General features: G+C 39.8%; 1 protein-coding gene across 1 annotated transcript in view; it reads left to right on the top strand.

Annotated features, from left to right (window-relative positions):
- Positions 1 to 24,996, top strand: part of LOC125450682 (paladin-like) — a 115,355-nt gene that overhangs the window by 77,034 nt on the left and 13,325 nt on the right. The window contains exon 19 of the mRNA XM_059645028.1: positions 23,046 to 23,201. Coding sequence (XP_059501011.1) covers positions 23,046 to 23,201 — 156 coding nt within the window. The remainder of the gene's footprint in view (positions 1 to 23,045; positions 23,202 to 24,996) is intronic.

Genomic DNA, 24,996 nt, shown 5'->3' with positions numbered 1-24,996 from the left:
TCTTCATAAAATTGTGAAAAGTGTTTCAAAATTCAACATTCCCAGCTACAGGCCCCATTCATTGGCCAGACAAGTTAGAGGAATTATGAGATCAATCTGAAATAAAGGCGAGAAGAAGTGTTAGATATGCAGTACATAAGGTTATGTCGGGGATATATTTATGCTGAGCCCTCAAATGAAAACCATTAACCACATTATCCCTTAACCTTTAACCTTAAAATGCAATTTCCTAAATATTCAAATTAATTTTGCTGTAATTTCTGATTTGTTGAATTAATCTAGAAATCGAATTGGCTCCAAGGACACTGGGCTGTAAATTAATTAATCACCTTTTTATATATTTTAACAAAAACATTGTATCAGTATGGGTGGATAATATCCCGATGACTATGGGGAAAAATATGACCCTGAAAAAAGGACCTGAATTTCCCCATCCTGTTGTTAAATGCCTTTTTGATTATTTTTTTCAATTATTCGCCTACATTATGATGTATACAATTTCTTGGAAAACAATTTAAATACTTGGAATGATAGTAAAACAACCCTCATTACACAGTCATAGAAAGAAATCCCACAACTCTTCTCAGATTGATTATCACCTGGTATTAGAAAGAAAGATTTGTCTTTCTATGACAATGTTCATGATCTCAGGGCATGCCAAAGTGCTTTGCAATCACTAAAACTTTGTTAAATTGCAAGCTCTAAACACAGAAAATTTGGTGGCCAATTTGCACAAAGATTCCACGAACAGCATTAAAAAAAAGTTCTTCATGGAATTGGGCATCTCTGGCTAGAAAACATTTATGGTGTGGAGGAGGTGCTGATGAGCTCCTTCATGAACTGCCTCAGGTGTAGGTACATCCACAGTGTTGCCAAGAAGGGAGTTCCAGGATTTTGACCCAGCAACAGCAAAGGAATGGTGATACAGTTCCAAGTGAGGGTGGTGTGTGGCTTGGAAAAGAACTTGCAGGTGGTGGCCAACCCTTCCTCTAAGTTGCACAGCCAAGCATGTAGCTGCTCCAAGTTTCCGTGCATGGTGACTGGCATTGGCATACTGGTCCCTGGCATCTTTGCTGTCCATGGACCTTGGAGGCCCATGTAGCTGGAAAGAAAATTAGAGGGAGCGCTGGTTGTAGTGATCTCATTTGGTCTCTGCCCTTGTCCTTCTGGGCAGTAAAGTTTGTGGGCTTGGAAGATGCTGTCAAAGGCGGCGTGGTGAATTATGATAATTGCCAGATAATCTGATTTAGTGGTATTGAAAGAAGGGGTTAAATATTGACATTTCTATTTCAACTGAAGCCATGGAGTCTTTCAGGTCCAGCTGGAAAAGCTGATGGAGTTTTAGCATTTCATCCAAAAAGCAACAACTCCATCCATTTAGCACAGCCCTCACTAATGTGTTATCCTTGATTAGCTCTGGAGTGGAACTTGAATATCTAATTCAGAGGTGATTGTGTTACTGACTTAGTCACCAGTGCCACACAAAGGCTTAGTGCTGAGTTGATAGTGGTACTGGCTTCATAGGAGAGGCAAATAGTTTTCCTGTCTCATAATGATAGGATGCTTGTTCCATGCTATGTTCTCAACCAATGCCATTATTCAGATCTGGGCCTGATTGTAAAATAAGGTTGAGCCATAAAGTCATACAATATGGAAACAGACCCTTTGATCCAACCAGTCCAATCTGACCATGTTCCAAATTAACCTAGTTCCACCTGCCAGTGTTTGGCTCATATCTCTCCCAACCTTTCCTATTCATGAACTTATCCAAATATATTTTAAACGTTGCAATTGTACTTTCATCAAGTTCGCGCACTGTTTTCTTCTTAAGAGACTGCAGTGGAAGTTCAGACCTCCTAAGCTTTATTATCACACTCTTTTGGAGTTCTTCCACTGCCAAGTCAGGTTGCATTACTTGGGTATCTGTGACGAAAAACCCCCCCATTTCTGATGAACGTCAAGGCCCAAAACGTCAGCTTTCCTGCTCCTAATATGCCGCTTGGCCTGCTGTGTTCATCCAGCTCTACACCTTGTTATCATGGATTGCCCAGCATCTGTAGTTCCTATTATCTCTGATAAAATTTTAACTTCACTGCGAAGCCTCTTCTAAGGATGCCCATCCTGAAGAATCTACCCTCCTCCCTGCGGGTCTAGGCCCAAAATGTCAGCTTTTCTGCTCCTAAGATGCTGCTTGGCCAGCTATGTTCATCCAGATCTACACCTTGTTATCACCAGATTAATGTTGTTTATTTCTGAAAAAAAACCCCCACAAAGTTTGTTAAAGTTTTTCACCTTGTTCTGTCAGGACAATTGACAATAAATACCAAAGTAAAGGGGAACTAACATTTTTCCTGTATGGGAGGAGGACACTGATTGATTGTCAGATAGACTCAGATTGGTAGAGGCATTGTCATGGACAATGTACCAGTCAATGATGACCGGGAGTTAACTGCCAAGGTTTGTTTAAGTTTTAAACCAGGCAGGTTGACTGTGATTAGTCAAGGCATTGCCCTGAGAAATTAACCAGAAATGGGCTGTCACTTATTTTGATGCATTCAAACAGGTGTCGTGTGTGTACATGTTCTTTCTCTCTGTGAGGAACAGGGCTTTGTGTTTTACGCACAAGTGTACCATACAACAGCCTGGCAAACAACCTTAAATTGGATGTCAACATAATTCTTCACACACTTCACATAGGTACAAATGTTGTCCAGTCACACAACCACATCTGATATTGGGCATTGCTTTGTGAGTTTTACAAGTGTAACCTGGTGGGGATGGTCACTACTTTGATTGAAATTTATTTGGAAAGCCTCCCTCCTTCCTTTTAACACAGGATATCTTTCCTTCCTTACAACTTCTCCACCAAGTCTGTGAAAATGAGCAGGTAGCAGGAAGTTTGCAATTGAAAGACACAGGTTAACCGTGCATCAAATTCCCCAACTTTGTTTTCACAGGCTATCTTAATAAATACCCCAAGCGAAACATAAGTGATCTGTTCCATATTGTGTATTTTCCCCAACTGCTGAAGTTCCTCCCATATATTACTTATACCACACAGATAGATGGCAATATTGCTCCACACACACTCCATTTTCATGCTGCACCTGCAAGAGGTAAAGTGAATTTTGCATCATTCTAGACAGCACAGCCTATTGGAATTCACCACTTATTTACTTCAGTGCCGTGTTAGATCTATTGCAGATGCTGAAGACCTGAAATTAAAACCAAAAATTTTGAAAACATTCAGAGGGTCAGGCAGCATCTGTGGAACGAGATGTAGAATACATGTTTAATGCTGGTGACATCTCATCAGAATTGGGAATAGTTAGAAAATTAACTGTGCGCAAGTGAAGACGGAAGGTTGGGAAAATGCCAAAAGTGAATGTGATGACGGACCGGCAAGGCCAAATTGAAAAATGGGACAAGAAACAACAGATTGTAACCTCCATGATAATAGGAACTGTAGATGCAGGAGAATCCGAGATAACAAGATGTAGGGCTGGATGAACACAACAGGCCAAGCAGCATCTTAGGAGCAGGAAAGCTGACGTTTCGGGCCTGGGCCCTTCAGCTGATTGTAACCTCTGCCTCCATTTTTCCTCTTTCAACTTTTTGGATTTTGGTTCGCTCTTCAATTTCTACCAGTTTTCTTTTGGTTGCCAGCTCTATGTTCACTATTCTAGACAGATCATTTGTTTTTAGTCCATGTATCCTACAAATACACAGCAGTTTATTCTAATTCAATCATGTTGGTGTGGGGCTGGCATCACAATATAGGTAAGGATAAACTCTCAATTCCAGATTTTTGAAAAAAAAATCACTTTAGACCCTCAAACTGTCTCATGCCCTGGATTATCAAGATTTCAATCTTATATCAATTGGTAGCTGTTTTGTGTCTAAATAATAATAGTGTGGACTGAAGCCTGAGTAAAATACTGGATCACAGAATTCAAACTGGCAATGCAGGTACACTGTGAGGAGGTGCTGCATTGTAGGCAGTGCTGTCTTGTGGCTGAAAGGTTAAACTGCAATCTTGTAATTTGGCGGTATTTAAGACCGAGCAGGAGCAGTCTCTCTGAAATATCATTGAAAGAGATTACCTGGTGGCTGTTTCTAGGACTGTTCTGCCCACATACTGCTTACAAAATTGACTGCTGAATCCACTACTGACAACAGTTGAAAATAATTAATTAGCTGTAATGTACATTTAGATATCCCAAGACGTTAAACCAATTCAAGATTTTCCTTTTTCTCTTCTTTCTATTTATCTAGACCTCTGGATTACTGTTCTCGCTAACAAAACCTTGCATGATACGCAATCTGAGTGCCAAACTAATCAAAAATCTTTTTACCAGTGCCTGCAAATACATAGTTAACAGCTATATAGAGAAATGATAGATGTGATGTTTCAGGTCTGAGCCCTTCCTTAGAACAGGAATTTAAGTATTTATAGTCTTTTTACTTGCATTTCATTTAAAGACTGCCCTGTTGAATCACAAAACCAGTCCGCTGGCCAAGTGCTGAATGAAGTAATTTGCTTTGGTTTACAAGAATAAACTGTATTATCGAGTACCCTGTATAATTTTTGAGTGTCACTGTACTTTATTTTCTGAATCATCCCCATAATTTATCGTGACCTTAAGGCTACTTCCCTGAATGAGGCCCTGTGCTTCAGCTGTTTATAATGAGGCGCAGTGGTTTACTTTGGATCTGTACTCACCTAAGTCAGCAAATGTTTTCACACATGAAAATTAATCCAACAGATGTCGACTATGTTGATAACAATCAATGGTTCAGTTGTGATGAGAATGTCCTGTGATGTAGGAATCAAAAATATGTTTGGTGTAGTTAAAAGATTAAAATTTAAAAGCAGAAAATGTTTTTCTTTCAAGAAGAGGTCAGCAAATTCTCTGGAGTTCATTTACAGTTGAATCAGCTCCATGAGTGGAGACAGTGGTATAGTGGTGATGCTACTGAATCAGTGAGCCAGAGGCCTGGGCTAATGTTTAAAAGATGTGCATTCCTTGGTGGGGAGGCAATATCCTAGTGGTATTATCACTAGGCTGTTAATTCAGAGACCCTGCTAATATTCTGGAGCCCTGGGTTCAAATTCTGCCCTGGTAGGCGGTGGAATTTGAATTCAATAAAAGCTGGAATTAAGAGTCTAATGATGACCATGAAACTGTTGCAAATTGTCGAAAAAACCCATCTGGTTTCTAAAGTCCTTCAGGAAGGAAACTTACCTGGTCCGGCCTACATGTGACTCCAGACTCACAACAACGTGGGCGATTGCTCTCTGGGCAATTAGGGACGGGCAATAAATGCTGCCTAACCAGTGATACCGATATCCTGTGAATGAATTAAACAAACATTAAATTCCACAACGCATCTGCACAAAATGTAAATTCAATTAGTGAATAAATCTGGAATGAATAAGTAGTCTCAGTAACGACAACCACAAATCTCCTGGATTGTCGTTAAACTTACCAGGTTTACTAACATCCTTCAAAGAAGGAAATCTTCCAATCTGGCCCTCATGTAACTCCAAATCTCCAGCAATGTGTTTGAATCCTGACTACCCTCTGAAATGGTCTCAGTTAGTTCAATATGATCGGTAAAATTGGAATAAGAATAAACTCAAAAGGACCGTTAGGTACAAACCAAGGCAATGGGAATGACAAGGAACAACCTTCAGAATCGTCACTGCAAAACCTCCTTCTGAACATCTGGGAAATCATGATAACAGTGAGAAAGCTGATACACAGACAATTCAAGTATCTGTCTGACAGAATCATACTCAGCAACTCATACCTAGCAGCCAATAGTCCAAAATGCCTCCAGCCCTCTCCTCTAGTACATGCTGTACACCAGTTAGACCCATGAGAAGTTGTGACACAGTGACATCTGAGATGGGGCCAGATGGCCTGGGAGTCTTTAACATTTACTCTAAACCTCACAAAATCTCATGATACCAGGACAGACATGGGCAAGGAAATTTCCTGCTGATTATCATCTACTGTCCTTCCTCAGCTAATAAATATTCACAACCCCCTATTCATTACCACATTGAAGCCACACTGAAGATAGAAAAACTACAGTATACACTTTGGGTACAGGCCTTTAACATCCATTGCTAAGGGCAGCCCAGTCACAGCACTAATGATCAATCTCTCTGAATTCTGAAGAACTTACCTGTCAACTGGGCCCGTGGTAGGTGATGAGAGAAAGAACAAGAGGAAAAGACTATTTTCACCTCATTTTTGCCAATGCGGAGCTGTGGTAGAGCATTACTGTTTCTAACAGAGCCCAGGCTAGTTAATTTCTGGGACATGAGTTCAAAACTCACAAAGATAGTCAATGGAATTCCAATCCAATTAATTCATAAATGTAGAATTGAAAGCTAGTTTCAATAATGGTGACCATGAAGCTATTAGTGATTTCCATTAAAACTTAACTTGTTCACAAATACCCTTTGGGTAAGGAAATTTGTTGCTCTTATCTCATCTGGTCTACACTTGACTCCAGACCTGTTGATTCATACAAACAAGCCACTTGATTGTAGTAATCTATCACTGAAACGTCATACAATTTTGATTGCAGTGGTCAAGAAAGTCATTTTTCAAAGGCAGTTAGTGATAGGAAACAAGTCCTTGCCTGATCATCCCATGACTGAAGTTAAAAGTCCATTTTTCAGTTACATCTGTACTTGACATAACTAGCTAGAATAATCAACAGTCAGCCCTGTAGAGATAAAGTCCATCTTTACACTAATGTCTGGAAAGATTGTATTGTGTGGCACCACTGTCATATTAAATATAATAGATTCAGACCAGAACAACTCAAAACTTTGCATCTTTGAGGCACTGTGGGCTATCAGCAACAGAATTGTATTCAGACACAATCCATAAGCTCATAGTCATTCATCTCACTGACTCTATATTAACTGAAAACCAGGGGGCCAACTCTGGTTCAATGAGGTAGCAGGAAAACATGTCAGGAGCAGTAACACACATACCTAAACATCATGTGGTAAAACTACAACAAATACTATGACCGAATCAGTAAGCAGTAGTCAGAGCTAACCAGATGAATTAGGTCAAAGTCTGTGGTCTGGTTAAATCTAGTGTTGAGTGCTGGTGGACAATAAGACAACTAACTGAAGGAGCAAACTTCTGAAGCATTCCCATCATCAATGATGACCTAGCCTAAGCATGTCAGTGTAATAGACAAGGCTAATGTATCGCAACCATCCTCAGCCAGATTTATCATGGGTTTCTTCTTGAGAATCCTAGCATCACTGATACAGATTTCAGCCAATTTGATTCTCCTCATGTTACATCAAGAAATGGATGAAGGCATTGGATATAGCAAAGGCTGTGGGCCATGTTGGAAATGGAGAGCTAGCTTTAATGGGGAGAGAACAGAATTATTCCAGCTAGAGAATTATGAAAAACAGTGGGAAAATTGCAACTGTACAATGGGCTACCTTCAAAGAGGTGATGGCCTGGGTATATCAAGGTATATTCCCTCAAAAAGTGAAGGCAGAACAAACAAACCCAGAATTCTATGGATGACAAAGAAGGTAGAAAGTAAGACAAAGAAGTAGAAGTGTTCTTATGACTGGTGTCAGGTAGAAAATATAATTGAGAAGCCAATGCAATATAGAAGGTTCAAAGGGGAGGTGAAAAAACACATTGGAGAAACAAACAGAAATTGAGAAAAGACTGGCAGCCAACATAAAAGGGAATCCCAAAATCTTTTATAGGATATAAATAGTAAAAGTGTGGTATAAGTGGTAGAGCTGATTAATGAACAAAAAGAAGATTTGCACATTAAGGAGGGGGTATGATTGAGGTACTAAATCAATTATTTGTATCTGTCTTTACCAAGGATATAGAGGCTATCGAGCCAATGGTGACAGTGGAGAAAGGTCTGTTGCTAGAAGGGTTCAAAATTGTTAAGGAAGAAGCATTGGATAAATTGCTGTTATTTAAGGTTGATAAGGTACTGGGACCAGATGAGCTGCACTCCAAGGACATTGAAGGAAGTGAGAATAGAAATTGAGGGGACTTTAACCACAGTCTTTCAGTGTTCCCTAGACTCCGAAAAATTACCAGAAGGGTGGAAACTTGCAAATTTACCTTGTCAAGAAATGTTGTAAGGATAATCCTAGCAACCAGTCAGTTTAACTTCAGTGGTGAGGAAGTATCGAAAAACAATTATTTGGAATAGAATTTGATTAGAGAGAGCCAGCACGATTTCTGAAAGACAAAATAATTTATAACCACTCTGCTCAAGTTCTTTGGAAGGGCCACAAATGATTGACAGGGATAATGCTATTGATGTGGTATATATGGTCTTCCAGAAGATGTTTCATGTGATGTTTCACAATAGGCTTATGGAGAATATTGTAGACCATGGTATAAAAGAGACAATAACAATATGGACATAAAATTGGCTGAGTGATTTAACACAGAGTAATGGTCAACGGATATTTTGCAGAATGGATAAAGAGTTGTTATGGAATTCCCCAGCAACGTATTGGGACCATTGCTTTTCTCCCAGTTTGTATTTACGATCTAGATTTTGAAGTACAGGGATCAATTTCAAAGTTAGCCCATCATTTGAATTTGAAAGCATGTAAATTATGAGAAGGATAATGTAGAATTTCATAATGGCAAACACATTGGTGGGTAGGCAGATGGGTGGCAGATTGAGTGCAACGCAGAGGAGTGTGAGGTGATGCAATTTAATGGAAAAATATGGGTGCACAATAGAAAATAAGAGGTACAGTTCTAAACAGGATGCAGGAACTGAGTGACCTGGATGTATATGCGCAGAGATCATTGATGCTGGAGAGACAATTTCATAAAGCACGCAGTATCCTGGTTTTTATTAATAGGGCATAGAGTACAAGAGCAAATGGTTGATGCTGATCTTGTATAAGACACCTCAGCTGCAATATTGTGTACATTATAGGAAGGATGTGAACACAATGGGGAGACTTTTAAAAGGCTTGCAAGAATGGATCCAGGGGTGAGAACCTTCAGTTATGAGGATAGATTGAAGGAGGCTACTGGAAGATTTGAGAAGCTTTCAAAATCAAGAGGATCTGGATAGAGCAGTTAGGATGAAGCTATTCTTGCTCATAAAATTATCATGAAAGACAGGATTTAAAGTGATTTACAAAAGAAGCAAGTACGGAGTCAGAAAAACACTTTTTTTCTCACAATGAGTTGTTCCTGTCTGGAATGCGCCATCTAGATGTGTGGTTGAGGCAAGTTCCATTGATAATTCAAGAGAACATCAGTTAATTCTTTAAATAGAAACAATGTATGGGAAAAGGCAACAAAATGGCAGCATTTGGAGATTTGATGCAGAATCTGTGGGCTCAATGGCTTCTTCCTGTGTCATAACACATCTGTGATCTACAGTTCTGCCCTTCTGATTCTGGTAGCAATCTGGAGAGCAATACAAATATTTTTATTTAGCAAAACCCATATTGTTAATGTAGACATCAACTGACAGCTTAGTAAAACTTAGTTTTCATTAAAAAAGGTTTCAGTTGAAACCAAATGAAGGATATATTGGCCTGTGGATGGGGTGTTCACATTGATTTAAATCCAGAGGAAGCAATGGTGTTGAAAACTTGAATTCTGTGCATCAACTTGAAGAATGTGATAGCCAGTTGGACATGGTGTTACACTGTGATCTTGAGTGACTCATGGAATCATTGAAGATACTGACTGTTGGATATAAAGGGCCACCTTCACCAAAAAATATCCCTCTGGCCTGGAAACAGTATTTAGTCATGCAAGGAAAAAAGTTTGGATTTTCACATCTGTTTCCAGTTACAGCTCGGTCCTACTGAAAGTTAAACTCTTTGAGAGACAATACTTTCCCACACATCCTTGTTTAGGTGGTTCAGAACTCATAGACATGTCATTGGAAGAGCTTTCTTTAACCTTTGTGCAAGGCTGTAGGATCAAAACTTGTGACAAAATGATGTCAGCCTTCTCACCTCTGAGGCTTTGGTTCAGTTGTCAATCCCCACTTCAAAAGCTTGTGCACATAATCTAAACTGGAACTTCAGTGGAGTACTGAAGGTGAGTTGCAAGTGCCATCTTTCAGAATTACATTAAATTGAGTTGGCTATCTCAGATAGACATTAAGGATCCCATAACACGACTCAGGAAAGGACAGAAATTTTCCTGACATCTATAGTGGCTAGCATTTTTTTCTGTAACAAACATCATTTGGTCACTATTTCACTACTCTTTGTGGCAAATTCCAGTGCGTAAATTAGCTATGCTGTTTCCTATTTTATAAGTATGGCTATACTACAACATTGGCTATAAAGAGCTTTTGGACACCCTGTGGTTGTAAAAGATGCTACTTAAATTTAAATTTGTGCCTTATTTATTTTTTGAATTGTCATTGAAAATGTTTCAAAATATTATCCAAATGCTTATGCATTAGAGCAATTTATCAGCTACCATTTATCAATTTCTTATGCATTTGCCATGCAGGAGGAAAGTGATTAAATAGTTTGATGTACTGCTCAATATCCTTACTGTGAGTTATGTCTGTTAGATTCAAGGCTCACATTACATTTGTTTCTTCAAATATGTGCATTAAGTCAAAATGAAAGTAAATATTCAGCAACAATAGATTTAAAACCAATAAATGTAATATTGTGTATCATATACAGCAATTTGATTTAGATCATTTGTTTTTAGAATTATAATACCAAGGATGCAAAGTATTTGAATGTGTTTACCTGAAATTTTAAGATACAAAAATCATGACTTGCTGCAGTGTTCCATCTTCTATTCCAACACGTTATATCTTGGGCTTTAAAGCCACTTTCCTGCTTGTTCCCAAATCCTTTGATCCTCTGAGATACCAAAATTTTGTCAATCTCAGCAGTACATATATTCAACAACAACAAATCCACAAGTCTCTGGGGTGGAAAATTACAAACAGTTAAATTATTTAAATAAGGAAATGCCTCCTCATCTCAGTTCTAATTGATCCATCTCTTATTCTGAAATTGAGTCCCCTTATTCTAGATTCCCCATCCAGGAGAAATCATAACACCTTGCTATCTACCCTAACAAGCCTCCATGATCTTGACTGTTTCAATGAGACCAGCTCTCATTCTTCTAAACTCTGGAGAAAGTGGACCCAATTTGTTCAGCTCTAATCACAGGGCAACCCCTTCATCCCATTGAACCTTTGACACATTGCTTCCAAGTACATATGCAGCAAGAGTGCTTTACTCCTCCATTCTAATTCCCTCAAAATAAGGGCCAACATGCTACTCTGCAATTTTTTACGTACAAAGTTTTGTGTTTCTTCTACAGATGCACCCATGTTTCATCCAATGAGAACATTTCCATGCCTTCTAAAAAATATTGTATTTTTACATTCATACAACAAATGTGAAACACCCTCACCTTTCACCACATTACACATCAGCTGCCGCTTGGTTGCTCACTCAATTAATCAATCTAAATTTCTTGTCAGCCTCTTTAAATTTTCCTTGTAGTTTGCATTTCCACCTAGCTTTGCATCGTCAGTGAAACATTACTCTTTGACTCTTACTTCGGTCACTAATGTAGATTTTAAATAGCTAAACCCCATGCATTTGATTGCTGTGGCAGTCAAATCCTTTGTACATCTTAATGCCCTATTTACCCCTATTTGTCCATTACCTCCATCCATGCTAATATATCACTTCTAACTCAAATAGCTCTTATTTTGGATATTAACCTTTCGTTTGCGACACCTTTTCAAATACGTTTTAGGTATCTAAGCAAGCAGGATTTCTCTTTTAGCAAAACTGTGTTTAATTTTGTATGGCCATATATTGGTTCCTGAAATGTATTAGAGTCAAAGAGTCCTACAGCATGGAGACAGGCCCTTTGACCCAAACTGGCCCATGTTGACCAAAGTGCATTCATGCTAACACCATTTCCCTGTACTTGGCCTACTGACTTCTAAACCTTTCCCATCCATGTATGTGTCCAAACGCCCTTTAAATGTTGTTAACATGCCCGCTTCAACCACTTCTGCTGGCAGCTCTTTCCATATACGTACGCACCTCTGTGTAAAAACGGTGCCCCTCAAGTTCCCATTTATTAATTTCACCTCTTACCTTAAACTGATCCCCTCAATTTCTGAGTGCATTCACTCTATCTATGTCTTCTCATGCTGTTATACATTTACAAGATCCCCCCTCTGTCTCCAACGCTCTAAAGAAAAATGTCCTAAGCTGTCTAACCTCTCCCTATAACTCAGTCCCTCCAGTTCTGACAATATCCTTGTAAATTTCTTTTGCACTCTTTCCAGTTTAATGACATTCTTCCTATAGAAAGGTGACCAAAACTGAACACAATAATCCAACTGCAGCCTCACCAACGTCCTGTACAACTATAAAATACCATCTCAACTTCTATACTCAGTGCCCTGACTGATGAAGGCTAGTGTGCTAAGAGCCTTCTTCACTGCCCTGTCTAACTGTGACTCCACTTTCAGAGAACTGTGCACCTGAACTCCAAAGCCCCTCAGTTTCATTACACTCCTTCAGACCCTACCATTCACCACGAAAGGCCCACTTTGATTTGACTTTCCAAAATGCAACATCTCAACTCTTGTTTGTCATTTCTCAGCCCACTTGCCCACTGCAATTTCTGATAACCTTCCTTGCTGTGCACAGTACAGCCTATTTTAGTATCATTTGCAAACTTTCTAATCATGCCTTGCATATTATCATCTAAACAATTGGTATTGTTATCAAACAGCAATGGACCCAGCACCAACCCCTGAGGCACACCACTAGTCACAGGCCTCCAGTCTGACAAGCATCCTTCCACTATTACCCTCTGCTACCTACCATCAAGCCAATTGTGCATCCAGTTTCTGAAGAAGGGTCTAGGCCCGAAATGTCAGCCTTCCTGCTCCTCTGATGTTGCTTGGCCTGCTGTGTTCATCCACCTCTACACCTTGTTATCTCTGTGCATCCAATTTGCCAACTTTCCCTGGATTTCATGCAATTTAACCTTCCAGAGCAATTACCATGTGAAACCTTATCAAAGACCTTACTGAAATCCATATAGATTGTGTCTATTGCCCTGCCCTCTTCAACCTCCCTGGTCACTTCCTCAAAGAACTCTAACTAATTTGTGAGGCATGATCTCCCACACACAAAATCATGCTGACTATCCTAATCAAACCCTACCTTTCCAAATGAATGTGTATCTTATCCCCCAGAATCTTCTCAAGTAACTTGCCTACCACAGGTAGGTAATAACAATAGGTCTTAAAAATAATAGAGTTCCTAATGGCTCCCTGGCTTTTATGTCTGCATTTTCTTGCTCCCTCCTTCCTTGAATAGCATTGCATTTGCCGGTTTCCAGACTGTTGGGACCATTCCGGCATCTAGAGAATTTTGGAAAATCATAGCCAGTGCATTCACTTTTCAGCAGCTACTTTTTTTTAAACTGTAGGATGCAGGCCATCTGGCCCTGGGGATTCATCTGAATTCAGTACCTTGAGATTCTCCAGCAGTTTTTCATTGTTGTTATTGTTTATTAAAGGATTACTCTCCAGTAAGTTCCTCATTTCTTATGAAGATTTTTCCAGAAACTGCTGCCAAGAGGCGCATCAACTGTTCTCTTCCTTTTATACACATGTACAAAATCTATTACAGTCTGATGTTATATTCCGACCGAGTTTTATTCTCATTTCATATTTTTTCATTTTGTCAGCACATTGATTTTCCTTTGCTGGTTTCTAAAATACTTCCAATCCTCAAACCTACCGCTATTATTTGAAACATCACATCCCTAATCACATTAGTAACCAGAAATAGACCTTTTCCACCGTTTTTTAATATTTCAAGGGAACTTATTTTTGTTGACTATTTTGAATTATTTTTTAATGTTCGCAGTGTTTAGTCACTGCCATATCATTTAGCCTCATTACTCAATCCACCTTAGCTAGCTTCCCTTTCATTAACTATGCAATTGGCTTTGTTTAAATGTAAGATTCTTATTTATGATTTCTGAATGTTGGATTCAAAATCATTATGGTATTCAAATGTATCATAATCACTATTTATCCTGTGCCAATTCGCTTATGACTCAGGTAGTCATCTAAAAATTATTACCTCTCTGGTCCAGCTTTTTAATTTAGCCCTTATCTGCTAGTACTCCCTCAGCAGAACTTCTTTCTTACCAAGCTGCTGGTACCGTAACAACTGAATCTCTGCCCTCCCATTCAAATTTCATTTCCAACCTGGAGAATATGGGTTTAATCATCACACTAAGCAGGCTGCAGAGCCTTCTGGACTCACACTATCAGCCACAGAGATTGGGGCCCCTATCTCTATTGCCCCTTACTACAACTTCTTTCCCTTTAACATTGCCCCAGTTGTATGGTTCTTTGCACCATAGTGCCGTGGTTAAGTTTGCATATCCATTCTGCAGCCCCTGGTCATCTACATAAAAACTGCCAGCACCTCAAACCATCTTTGCTAACTGGATCCTCATATCGGCCTCACTTGCTGTCACACTCTTGTGTCTCTGATCATGGATAAGTAAGAACAAGGGATGTGATTACCTACTGGAACAATAGTGCCCTCATAATTGACCCCTTCCCTGATGCATCACATCACTCAAAGCTCTGACTACAGTTCATCAACTCTGAGCCTACTTTCCTTGAGCTGCAGATGTGATTGCTGTGGGTCTTACTGGTGTTCAACAGCTCCCACATGTTACATCTGCAACATGTCACTAGCCCAACCATTCTTATTGTGTTTTATTCAGCTAATTAGTTTTCAGATTTATAAATATCACTGTTATCTGTAATTATATAAAGGAGTCCAAATAGTGAAGTTCTACATGTAATGCAATATTTACATCTCCTGAGTATCAACTTACACCATTGACCCTATTTGAAAACTATTTTTTCTCGAGAAACAAATAAAATTGTTAAGATTGCGAGCTGCAGCGGTTAAAAATGCTGTGAGTTCAAGGGCATAAATTTTAAACTTTTGCCTTCATAAAATCTAATAAATTGTGGTAAGTCATGTTTTCTTTCAGGCCTGAAGAAAGTTAAAACAAGTCCTCCTCATACTGTAGCACATAGAGAGCTGCTAATTTAGAAGGAGCAGCTAATTGGGGAAATGGCTAAATTTTTGCTCTGGAAGCAGGGCAAGCCTACCTTATAAAAGCAAGGCCTTAAGTGCTCCCAGCATGGAGTGTGAGCTGTAGATCACGAGAATAACGAAAACTTCTAAGCTTTGATGATGGATTTAACTTATTCAAGCCTCAGTAAAGTTATTTTTCACTGTTTGTATCTATGCCACAATTGCTTTGATTTCTAGCAACAAAAGCAACTTGCACTTATAGATTGAGAGAGATAATGGGAACTGCAGACGCTGGAGAATCCGAGATAACAAAGTGTAGAGCTGGATGAACACAGCAGGCCAAGCAGCATCTTGGGAGCACAAAAGCTGACATTTCAGGCCTAGACCGTTCATCAAATTACCATTTAACATTGCAAATGATCACTGATGCTTCATACGAACTTTCTCACGCAGGCTCTGACATGATTCAGATAAGGAGCTTTTAGGATAAGCGACCAAGTACTTACACAAAGTACCTTGAAACAAGAGATAAAAATAAAGAGCTGGAAAGGTTTAAACTAAGGAAATTCATGGCCTAGGCAGCCACTGAACAATGTGGGCAAGAACATGGTGGATAGAATAGAATGTGGAAAAGGATTAAAGGAAATGTAGAGAAATGGTGAAAGACTATGGAATGTTGATGTTTAATGGGACTTGAGCCATTGAGAATGAACTGCAGAAAGTTAACACACAAGTTCAGCAAACATTTAAGCAAGTAAATTGTATCATACATCTATATTGTAAGAGGACAGGAGGAGTGAAAGTGAAGAAGTCTTACTGCATTTCTAGAGCCTTGGTGAGGGCACACTTGGAATACTGTGTCATTTTAATCTCCTTACCTAAGGTAAGATTTGCTCACCTTTGAGGGTGTGCAAGAAAGATCGCTAAAGCGATTTCCGGGAGAATCTTGAACGAGCAGTCTGCCTCAGAATAATGGATTGACCATTTGAGACTGAGACAAAGACATATTTGTTCTATCAAAGCATTGTGGATATTTTGAATTCTGTATTCTGGTTGTTGAGTATATTTGTGGTAGAGATTAATGGGTTTTTAGATATAAGGGGGTTTAAGGGATGTTGGGAGTGCCTTCAGCTGTAGCTGAAGTGTTCAAACTAAATCAGCTAAGATCATACTAAATGGTATAACAGGCTTGAAGAAAGCCTGCAGCATTTCTTTCTTGGGTAACTGGGACCTCTTGGAGCTTACCATTCAAATACCATTTTCTAGTCGTATTACCTTTTGGGACCAGGTGATCTGGAGAAAGCTCACAGCATTCATGTTAGAGTGATCAGCAGGTGGAAGAAATGTGAGCTGTGCCATTAATGATGAATAAAATATGGCAGCCTGAAAACTCCAGATTACAGCAAGTAAGTCAGATGGGCCAAAAGGGGCTGCAAGTGAATAATTCAGTTGCTTCTATAAACTATGTTTGCATAAACTTTCATTTTATCGTAAGGTGCAGAACATGCAGTCCTAAGAACACATGAATTAGGTAACAAAATTAAGCACACCCGTTGTGATTGTATTGAGGTCAGCCGGGTGGACCTCATAGAATATGAGTTCCCTGACTGGGGCTGTTAACCTGGTCCTATCGGGGAGTCCTGGCTGACAGATAAGAACAGGAGTGGAAGAGGTTCTGTTTATTCTGAGGGCTGACTCTGAGGAAGGTGGGCCAGTATCGAGTACTATGCACAGGTAAACAGAGGGTGACTTGGTGATGGGATACCAGCCTCTGTGGAGTTACTTCACCTCCCTCCCTCAAACCTGCTCTATCATTCAATAAGATTTTGGCCAATTTGTTACTCCACATACCAACTACCGATGCAACCTGTGAACATTTTGCTTATCAAGAACCTATCATAAGAATATTTAAGGTCTCTCTTTCCATTCCCCTTTGAGGAAGAGAGTCTCAAAGATTCATGACTCTCTAAGAAAAAAATATAATTGTCTTTGTCATTCTTGGTGACCGCTTATTTTAAAACAGCAAACCCCTCAAACCAGATTCTTCTGCAAGAGGAAACAACCTTTCCACGTGCACCCTCTCAAGACACCTTTGGCTCTTATACATTTTAATCAAGTTGTTTCTTACATTTTGAACTCCGGCAGATATAAAGCTCTCTTCTTCAACATGTTCTCATAAGTGAACAGACCCATCCCCAGTATTGGTTTAGCAAACCTTCTCTGAATTGCTTCCAATGCATTTTATCATTTGTTAGATGAGGAGAGCAATACTGTATGCAATATTTCCGGTGTGGGTCTCACCAATATTCTGTTTAGCTGAAGCGTAACTTCCCTACTTTTGTATTCAATTTCCTTTGCAATTCTATTGGTATTCCTACTTGTTTGCAGCAACACTTTGTGATTCATAAATAGGGATATCCAGACCCATTTGTACCTGAGACCTTTGTAATCCTTTGCTATTTATATAATATGCTTTTATTTTCATTCTTCCTGTAAAAATGGGCACATTCACATTTTCTCACATTATACTTCATCTGCTTGATCTTTACTCACTCAGCCTACCTATATCCCTGAAAAAGGATCCCGACCCGAAACATCAACTTCCCTGTTCCCCTGATGCTGCCTGGCCTGCTGTATTCCTCCAGCTCCACACTGTGTTATCTCTGACTTCAGCATTGGCAGTTCTTACTATCTCTGAGTGAGTTATATCCCTTTGTAACCTCCTTATGTCTTCACAACTATCTGACTTAAAAACCAAAATAAACTGCAGATGCTGTAAATCAGAAACAAAAACAGAAGTTGCTGGAAAAGTTCAGCAGGTCTGGCAGCATCTGCGCAGGAGAAAATAGAGTTAACGTGTTGGGTTCGGTGACCTTCCTCAGAACGTTCTGAGGAAGGGTCGCCGAACCTGAAACTTAAACTCTGCTTTCTCCTTCACCGATCCTGCCAGACCTGTTGAGCTTTTCCAGCAACTTTGTTTTTGTAACTATCTGATTTAGTTTTGTGTCCTCAGAAATTCTGCAATCGTTCTTTCAGTACCTTCATCTAAGTGATTTACTTTAATTGTAAATTTACCAACTAGAAAATGACTTATACTAATCTCTGTTGGTTAGCTAATCTCATTTATTTGTTTATAATTACTAGCTACTCACAACAATGAGCTTTTGTTTTCAGCAATAAACTTTTTGCACCTTATCGAATGCCTTCTGGCAATACTTTGTACCCACCAGTTACTCTTCTTTCTCAGCACATGTTACTTTTTCAAAGAACTCCAAAAATTGGTATAACATGTTTCCTTTTATGTAAAACCATGCTGACTGCTCCTGAATGCTTTGAACTTTTCTATGTGCCTTGTTATAACATCTTCAAAACAAGTTTCTAACATGTTCCCAGGGGCAAATATTAAAGTAACTGGTCTGTAGTTTCATACTTTCTGTTCTTCCTTTTTGAATAAAAGGGCTCCATTTGCTACTTTCCTATCCAATGGAACCGTTCTTCAATCCAGGATATTTTGGAAAACTAAAACCAATGCATGAATTATCTCACCTGCCACTTCTTTAAGACCTTAAGGTGAAGCCCAACAGATACCACTCCTCCACTCCAACAATTTGATCTGTGCTACTTCCCTGGGGATTGTAATTTTCTCGAGTTCATTCCTCCCTTACATTCTCTAATTTACAGCTACTTCAGCATGTTACTTAAATTCTCTGTAGTGAAGACTGATGCAAAAATAACTGTTTACTTCATTCACGCTTATTATTTTCCATTATTAAATTCCCAGAATAACTTTGTATTGAATCCGTGTTTTGCTGATTCTATTATTTTTAATACATCTGTATAACCTCATTAGATCTCTTTTGAAATCATCAGCCAGCTGCTTCTCATTCTGTAATTCTTCTTCCTTTTTTTTAGTTACTTTTAGCTATTTTTTATATTCAGCCCAATGTTCCGACCTGCTACCCATCATTATGTTATCGTAATTCTTATAGACGATTTTCATAGCATCTTTAATTTGTTTTAGTGAACCATAAATGGTGAATAAAAACAGAAGTTGCTGGAAAAGCACAGCAGGTCTGGCAGCATCCGTGAAGAAAAAAGCAGTTAACATTTCACACCTGGTGATTTCCCTCAGAACTGCCACTGGACCCGAAATGTTAACTCTGATTTTTTCTTCACAGGTGCTGCCAGACCTGCTGAGCTTTTCCAGCAATTTCTGTTCTGTTTCCTGATTTACAGCATCAACAGTTCTTTTGGATTTTAGGAATGGTAAATCCTTCCTTTGGATCTTTTTCTTTCTGTGATGGTGAAATAAATGTCAGTCACTGCATTTCTGTCAACCTATCACTTAACTCAATTGGGTAGGCTACTTTAAATAGCTCTGCTTTCATTTCCTTATCGTTCATTTTGGAAGGAAGTTAAAATCATTATTTAAATGGAGAGAAACCTGCAGAAAACTGTAACACAAAGGGACTTGGGGATGTTTGTGCATGAAACACAGAAAGCTAGCATACAGGTGCAGCAGGTAATCAGGAAGACTAATGCAATGTTGGCCCTTATTTCAAGGGGGTTGGAGTATAAGAGTAGGGAAATTTTATTGCAAATGTACAAGGCGCTGGTGAGACCACATCTGGAGTACAGTCATCAGTTTTAGTTCCTTTATTTAAGAAAAGATATTTCATTGGAGGCAGTTCAGGAAAGGTTCACTGGGATGATCCTTGGTATGAAGATTGTTTTATGAGCAAAGGCTAAACAGACTGGGATTTATCTCACTAGAATTTTGAAGAATGACAGTTATCTCATTGAAACACATAGGGGCTTGACAGAGTAAATGTTGAGAGGATGTTCCCCATGAGGAGAGAGCCTAGGGCCAGAGGGCACAGTCTCAGAATAAAGGAGTGCTGGTTTAGGTAGAGATGAGGATGCATTTCTTCTCTCAGAGGATAGAGAGTCTTTGGAAGCCCATACCACAGAAAGCTGTCTGGGCAGAGTCCTTGTGTACATTTAAGCCTGAGACAGATAGATTTTTGATCAGTACGGGATTGAAGGGATACAGGGTAACGGGCAGGAAGGTGGATGTGAGGAATGTCAAATCAACCATGATCCTATACAATGGTGGAGCAGTTCGAGGGTCTGAATGGCCAACTACTGTTCCTATTTCTCAATGTCTTACTTTAAATTTAGTATAATAATCTTTGATCTACTCTTTTCTCCCTCAAACTAAACGTAAAATTCAGTCATATTGTAGTTGCTGTTACACAGGGGAGCATTCGCTACGAGAAAAGATGAATTAATTTTATTTTTGCAGATGCAGCGTTCATTCCCTGCATCTGATTGCTGAAGCCTGGAGTTCCTCAATATAGAGCTATGGGCCTTATTTAAATTAATCCAATGCAGTGATGAAAGCAAAGAGGGGTGCAAGTTTGGGCAGAGATAGTAAGAACAGCCGATGTGGGGATCAGAGTCAGTACCGTGTGGAGCTGGAGAAACACAGCAGGCCAGGCAGCAACAGGGGAGCAGGAATTTCAATGTTTCAGGTCACATCTCTTCAGCAGGACAGATGTTTGGACCACTGTTAGTGTTGGCATGGTCCTCAGGGAAGTCTATTGGGTCGAGAAATTGCATGAACTACATGAAATTGCATGAATAGACCTATTTAAAAGCCTTCTGGAAATCTATGTTTTACCTCTTCTTATTGCAGATATGCTCTTATATCCCTTTTATGCTATCCAGCCTGTTATTACATCAAAAAATACCGGGTTTTGCAAAATGTCTTTCAGAACTACACACTGACTGCCCTTGATCCCTAGATCTAAATGATAAATTCTAATTATTTTTTCACCTCAACCATCCATGTTATTCTAAGCTCCCTTCATTGGGCAAAGGTATTACATTTACTACCCTCCAGCATCCCAACACAACTTGGCTGTCAAAGGCTTGATGAATTGTGGCCTGAGTCTCTGAGCCTGTTGTTTCCTCTCTGACATCACTCAATCCATGCCTAAAGGTCATTCACCTTGAGCTTTTACATTTTTTTTAGGTGGCATGGTGGCTCAGTGGTTAGCACTCCTACCTCAAGGGACCTTCAGGTCTGTGTGAAGTTTTCATGTTCTCTCGACGTCTGCATGGGTTTCCTCTGGGTGCTCTGGTTCCCTCCCATAGTCCAATGATGTGCAGGTCAGGTGGATTGACCATGGGAAATGCAGGGTTTCAGGGATGAAGTGGGTCTGGATGGGCAGGCTCTTTGGATGATTGGGGTGGGCTGAATGTATTATTTCCACACTTTTCCTAGGGATTCTATGAATATAGGAAGTGCTAGATGAAAAAATAAATGTTCATCTAAGTTACTTTCTGCCAGGCTACAGGTATTTCTCCAAGAATGTGATAGTTGCGTTTGTGTGGCCTCATGCTATAGAAAATCATATCATAGGGAATTTGCTACACTGTACAGTAGAAAATTTCTGTTATCCAAACAGCGTCCACTATTTATCAATTGCTTTACAACTAATTTGTGTTAATGAAACACACGTTATAGCAGGAATACCCGGAGTCATTCATTAAACCAGTTCATCTTACTACTTTGATGGAGTTTATCACTGGGGAGATACTGTTAAAGATGGTTTCAAACTCCTCAGTATGAGCTTGTTTCTCAGTGTTAAATCTGTCTGTTAGTAAATAGGTTTAGGAAAACATCATGTAGCAATTTCCACTGACAAAAGCATTTGAAAGACAAACTGAAAAATGTTTAAAAGTGGTAAAAGAATACAAAGAAATGTTTCTCAGTTGCCAGGTAAGGAGAAGGAATGGATACATCAATCATACACAGATCTCAATTTACAATGTGCCTTGGTATGCAGATCACCTTTGTGCCACTCCATATGAAAAGTGTTACTATTAGATTACTCAGTGGCTTTACATTTCATATCATAATCAAGTGAATAGTAAATGGAATAAGTGCCTCCCATGTTACGTGCAGAGGTTTATTTAAGGGACTGCACTTATTTATCTACCTGTTATGTGGAGAAAAATCAAGATACATCAACTAATCAAAAGAGGCTTGAAATCTGAAGATCTCTTTACAAATCCTTTACTAAGTTCTGACACTGAATTTTACACAGAGATTGCGGCTGAAATGTCTGGTGTGAGCCTGCCTCTGCTGGCATGGGAAGGTGCACAAAGCCTTTGCCAACCTTATGCAGTGATTTGCCTGATGTTGTATTTCTGCCCACGTGTGAAAGGATGTTCCACCTCCAAGAGCTGCGCAGCCAATCAGATGACCCAGGTAACCAGCAGCTCTCCAATCCTAGCAGTCTGACTGGGAGAGGTGGTCATAGCTGGCACTGCAACTCATCTCTGAACAACAACAGCAAGGAGGTTGGAGTACAATCAGGGTGAGATGACCTGCTGCTAGGGTCATGCTCAAGTGGGGTCATCTCTTTTTGCTGTTCGGGCCAGGGCACCTAAGCTGGAGGCAACATCCACCTCCTTCCCTGAGGCCCTGAAGCCAGATTACCAGGGTGTAGCATGAGGCCTCCCTTGGTGGCGTAGAAAGCCCTCAACAGGAGTGACAGGAGACCATAAAGTGGTTATCAATTGGCCACAAAATAGCCGCAAACTCCCCACTGGTAAGCTTCCAGGAGAGGTGCTGCTTTACTACCTGTTCGTATAACTGCTTCTCCCCCGCTGTCTGACTTGGGAATTGGTAACATTTTCACTTTTATTAGACTATGCACTTTCTCCCATACCCCAGCACAGTCTGTCAACATTATAATATTTGAATTCACATGATCAACTAATAAGGCTCTGGTATTAGTATAAATGGTACAAAGTTGATTCTACAACAAGCATTAATTTTATCTTTTCAAAACATTGTTCATTTTGTTTATTTCAGTCAAAAGGGGCAAAGGACAAAGATAATGCTTCAAGGTTACACTTGCGTAGTCTGCAGTACCTGGAGAGGTATTTTTACCTTATTCTTTTTGACACCTATCTACACCTAGAGAAACCAGGAAAATGGGAAAGAACCTTTAAGGAATGGATGGATGAGGTATGAGATCCAAGTACTACATTTTTTGATTTCTGTTTACTCAGCACACTTTTCTCCAGTAGTACGTATGGCTGTGATTGTTTGAAATTTGGCATTCTTGAATGTGTCCTGATGAGTCACAAATGAAATGCTTCTGCAACATGCTCTGTCTCAGCACGATTCACATTTGAAGTAACTCCTGTCTATGTGAATTAGGAAATGATGTAAAATATAAAGTAGCCATTGTGGTGTTTGCCCTTCTATGTAACCAATTGTCACTTGAAACTTTCAAACGACGTTTGAAATTCCTTCTCAAGATGTGGGTGTTGCTGCACATTTATTGGCCATCTCAAACTGTCCATGAAGAGGTGGTGGAATTTATTTTGGAACAACTGTAATATATTCTCCTAGGAAAATCAATAAGGGAATTAATCATGACTAATGTCAAATTGAAGTCACGTGTAGGCCAGACTGAGCGAGGAGGTAGGGATTCTGGAGAAGAGTCACATTGGACTAAAAACATGAACTGTGTATCTCTCTGCACGGATGGAGTTTCTCTAGCAGTTTCTGTTTCTATTTAAGGAGCTGGGGATGACAACTGGGGAAGTCAATGTGCAGGAGGAGGGTTCAGTGTAGAGTGAGCATTGATGGTGTCGATATGATTGGCAAGGTTGGATACCAATTAGGCTGCTGATGTATAATTTGCATTCACTGGAATTTTGGACTGCTTCTAAATGACATGGGCAATGATGCGCAGTTCGGAAAAATGAGGGGAGGTCAGAAAAATAAGATTTTCAACATCAAGAGAAAAAGCCAATTCTGAAACCAGGTTTTGCACTGTGAAATGAAAATCTCACTTGTGATTGTTGAGACATGAATTAGCATGTATTATCATGTCATTAGTATCTAATCTGTATAATGTATGTACTGTTTCCTATTCTCCCTTGCACTGGAGAGAAAGTAGACAAGCGACTACCCATCAGCTTTAGCCTATCACCTTGTTCCTCTGGATCTTCATCTTGGACCGGCATCTCCAGCATCTTGTGTTCTAATTCATGCGCGGTGACTACCGGTACCCCTCATCCTTGGATATTTTAATCAGACAATCATTGACCTCACGGCATTGTCATGACACATTTTGAGAGCAGTTTTCCACATCAATGCTGCACTTTAGAGTCCACAAGTACCTTTAATTGTGATCAAGTTAAGAGACCACTCAGGACACAGGAATGAGAATCTACCTCACATATTGAACCAGGGTGCATCTCAGGGAAGCTAGCTTGCTTTCTTAATGTGCACTCACTTTGTGCCTGCTTGAATGCTCACAGCATCTCTGACACGTGTTGTCCTTTTGTGCTTGGCTGCCTCTTTTGGGACTTAAAGAGCTCACAGTATTTCTGTGTCGCCTTGCTGTTTAGTGCTGATGCAAAGCTTCTCATGGCTGTCAGCAGTCATCAGTCAGGGAGATGGGCATGTTGCTGTACATCACCAAGTTACAACAACTACAACATGATGCAGTAAACACACTGAATATACTTCGAGCAAATGGTCGCGCCTCAAAGTCTAATAAGAGTGGTCCTCAGCCCAGTCAACAGGGACTGTCATCATTTGTGTGTGTGGGGAGGGGAGGGGTTATGGTGGTGTTTTGTCACAGTCAGTCAAAAGCAGGTCTGTTCTCAATCCAGGGGCTTTCACATGCGCGGGGTGGTCAGAATCACTACCATCTGGGAATTGTGCCAAAGCCTATCTTGAAGGTCCAATTGCATCAGATTAGAGCTCTGTCGTAAGCCAGTAAGGAAGCTGAACAGAGATTAGC

This window comes from Stegostoma tigrinum, chromosome 3 (genome assembly GCF_030684315.1).
Source record: "Stegostoma tigrinum isolate sSteTig4 chromosome 3, sSteTig4.hap1, whole genome shotgun sequence".
Classification (NCBI taxonomy): Eukaryota; Metazoa; Chordata; class Chondrichthyes; order Orectolobiformes; family Stegostomatidae; genus Stegostoma; species Stegostoma tigrinum.
This window is presented reverse-complemented; position numbering and strand designations above follow the sequence as displayed.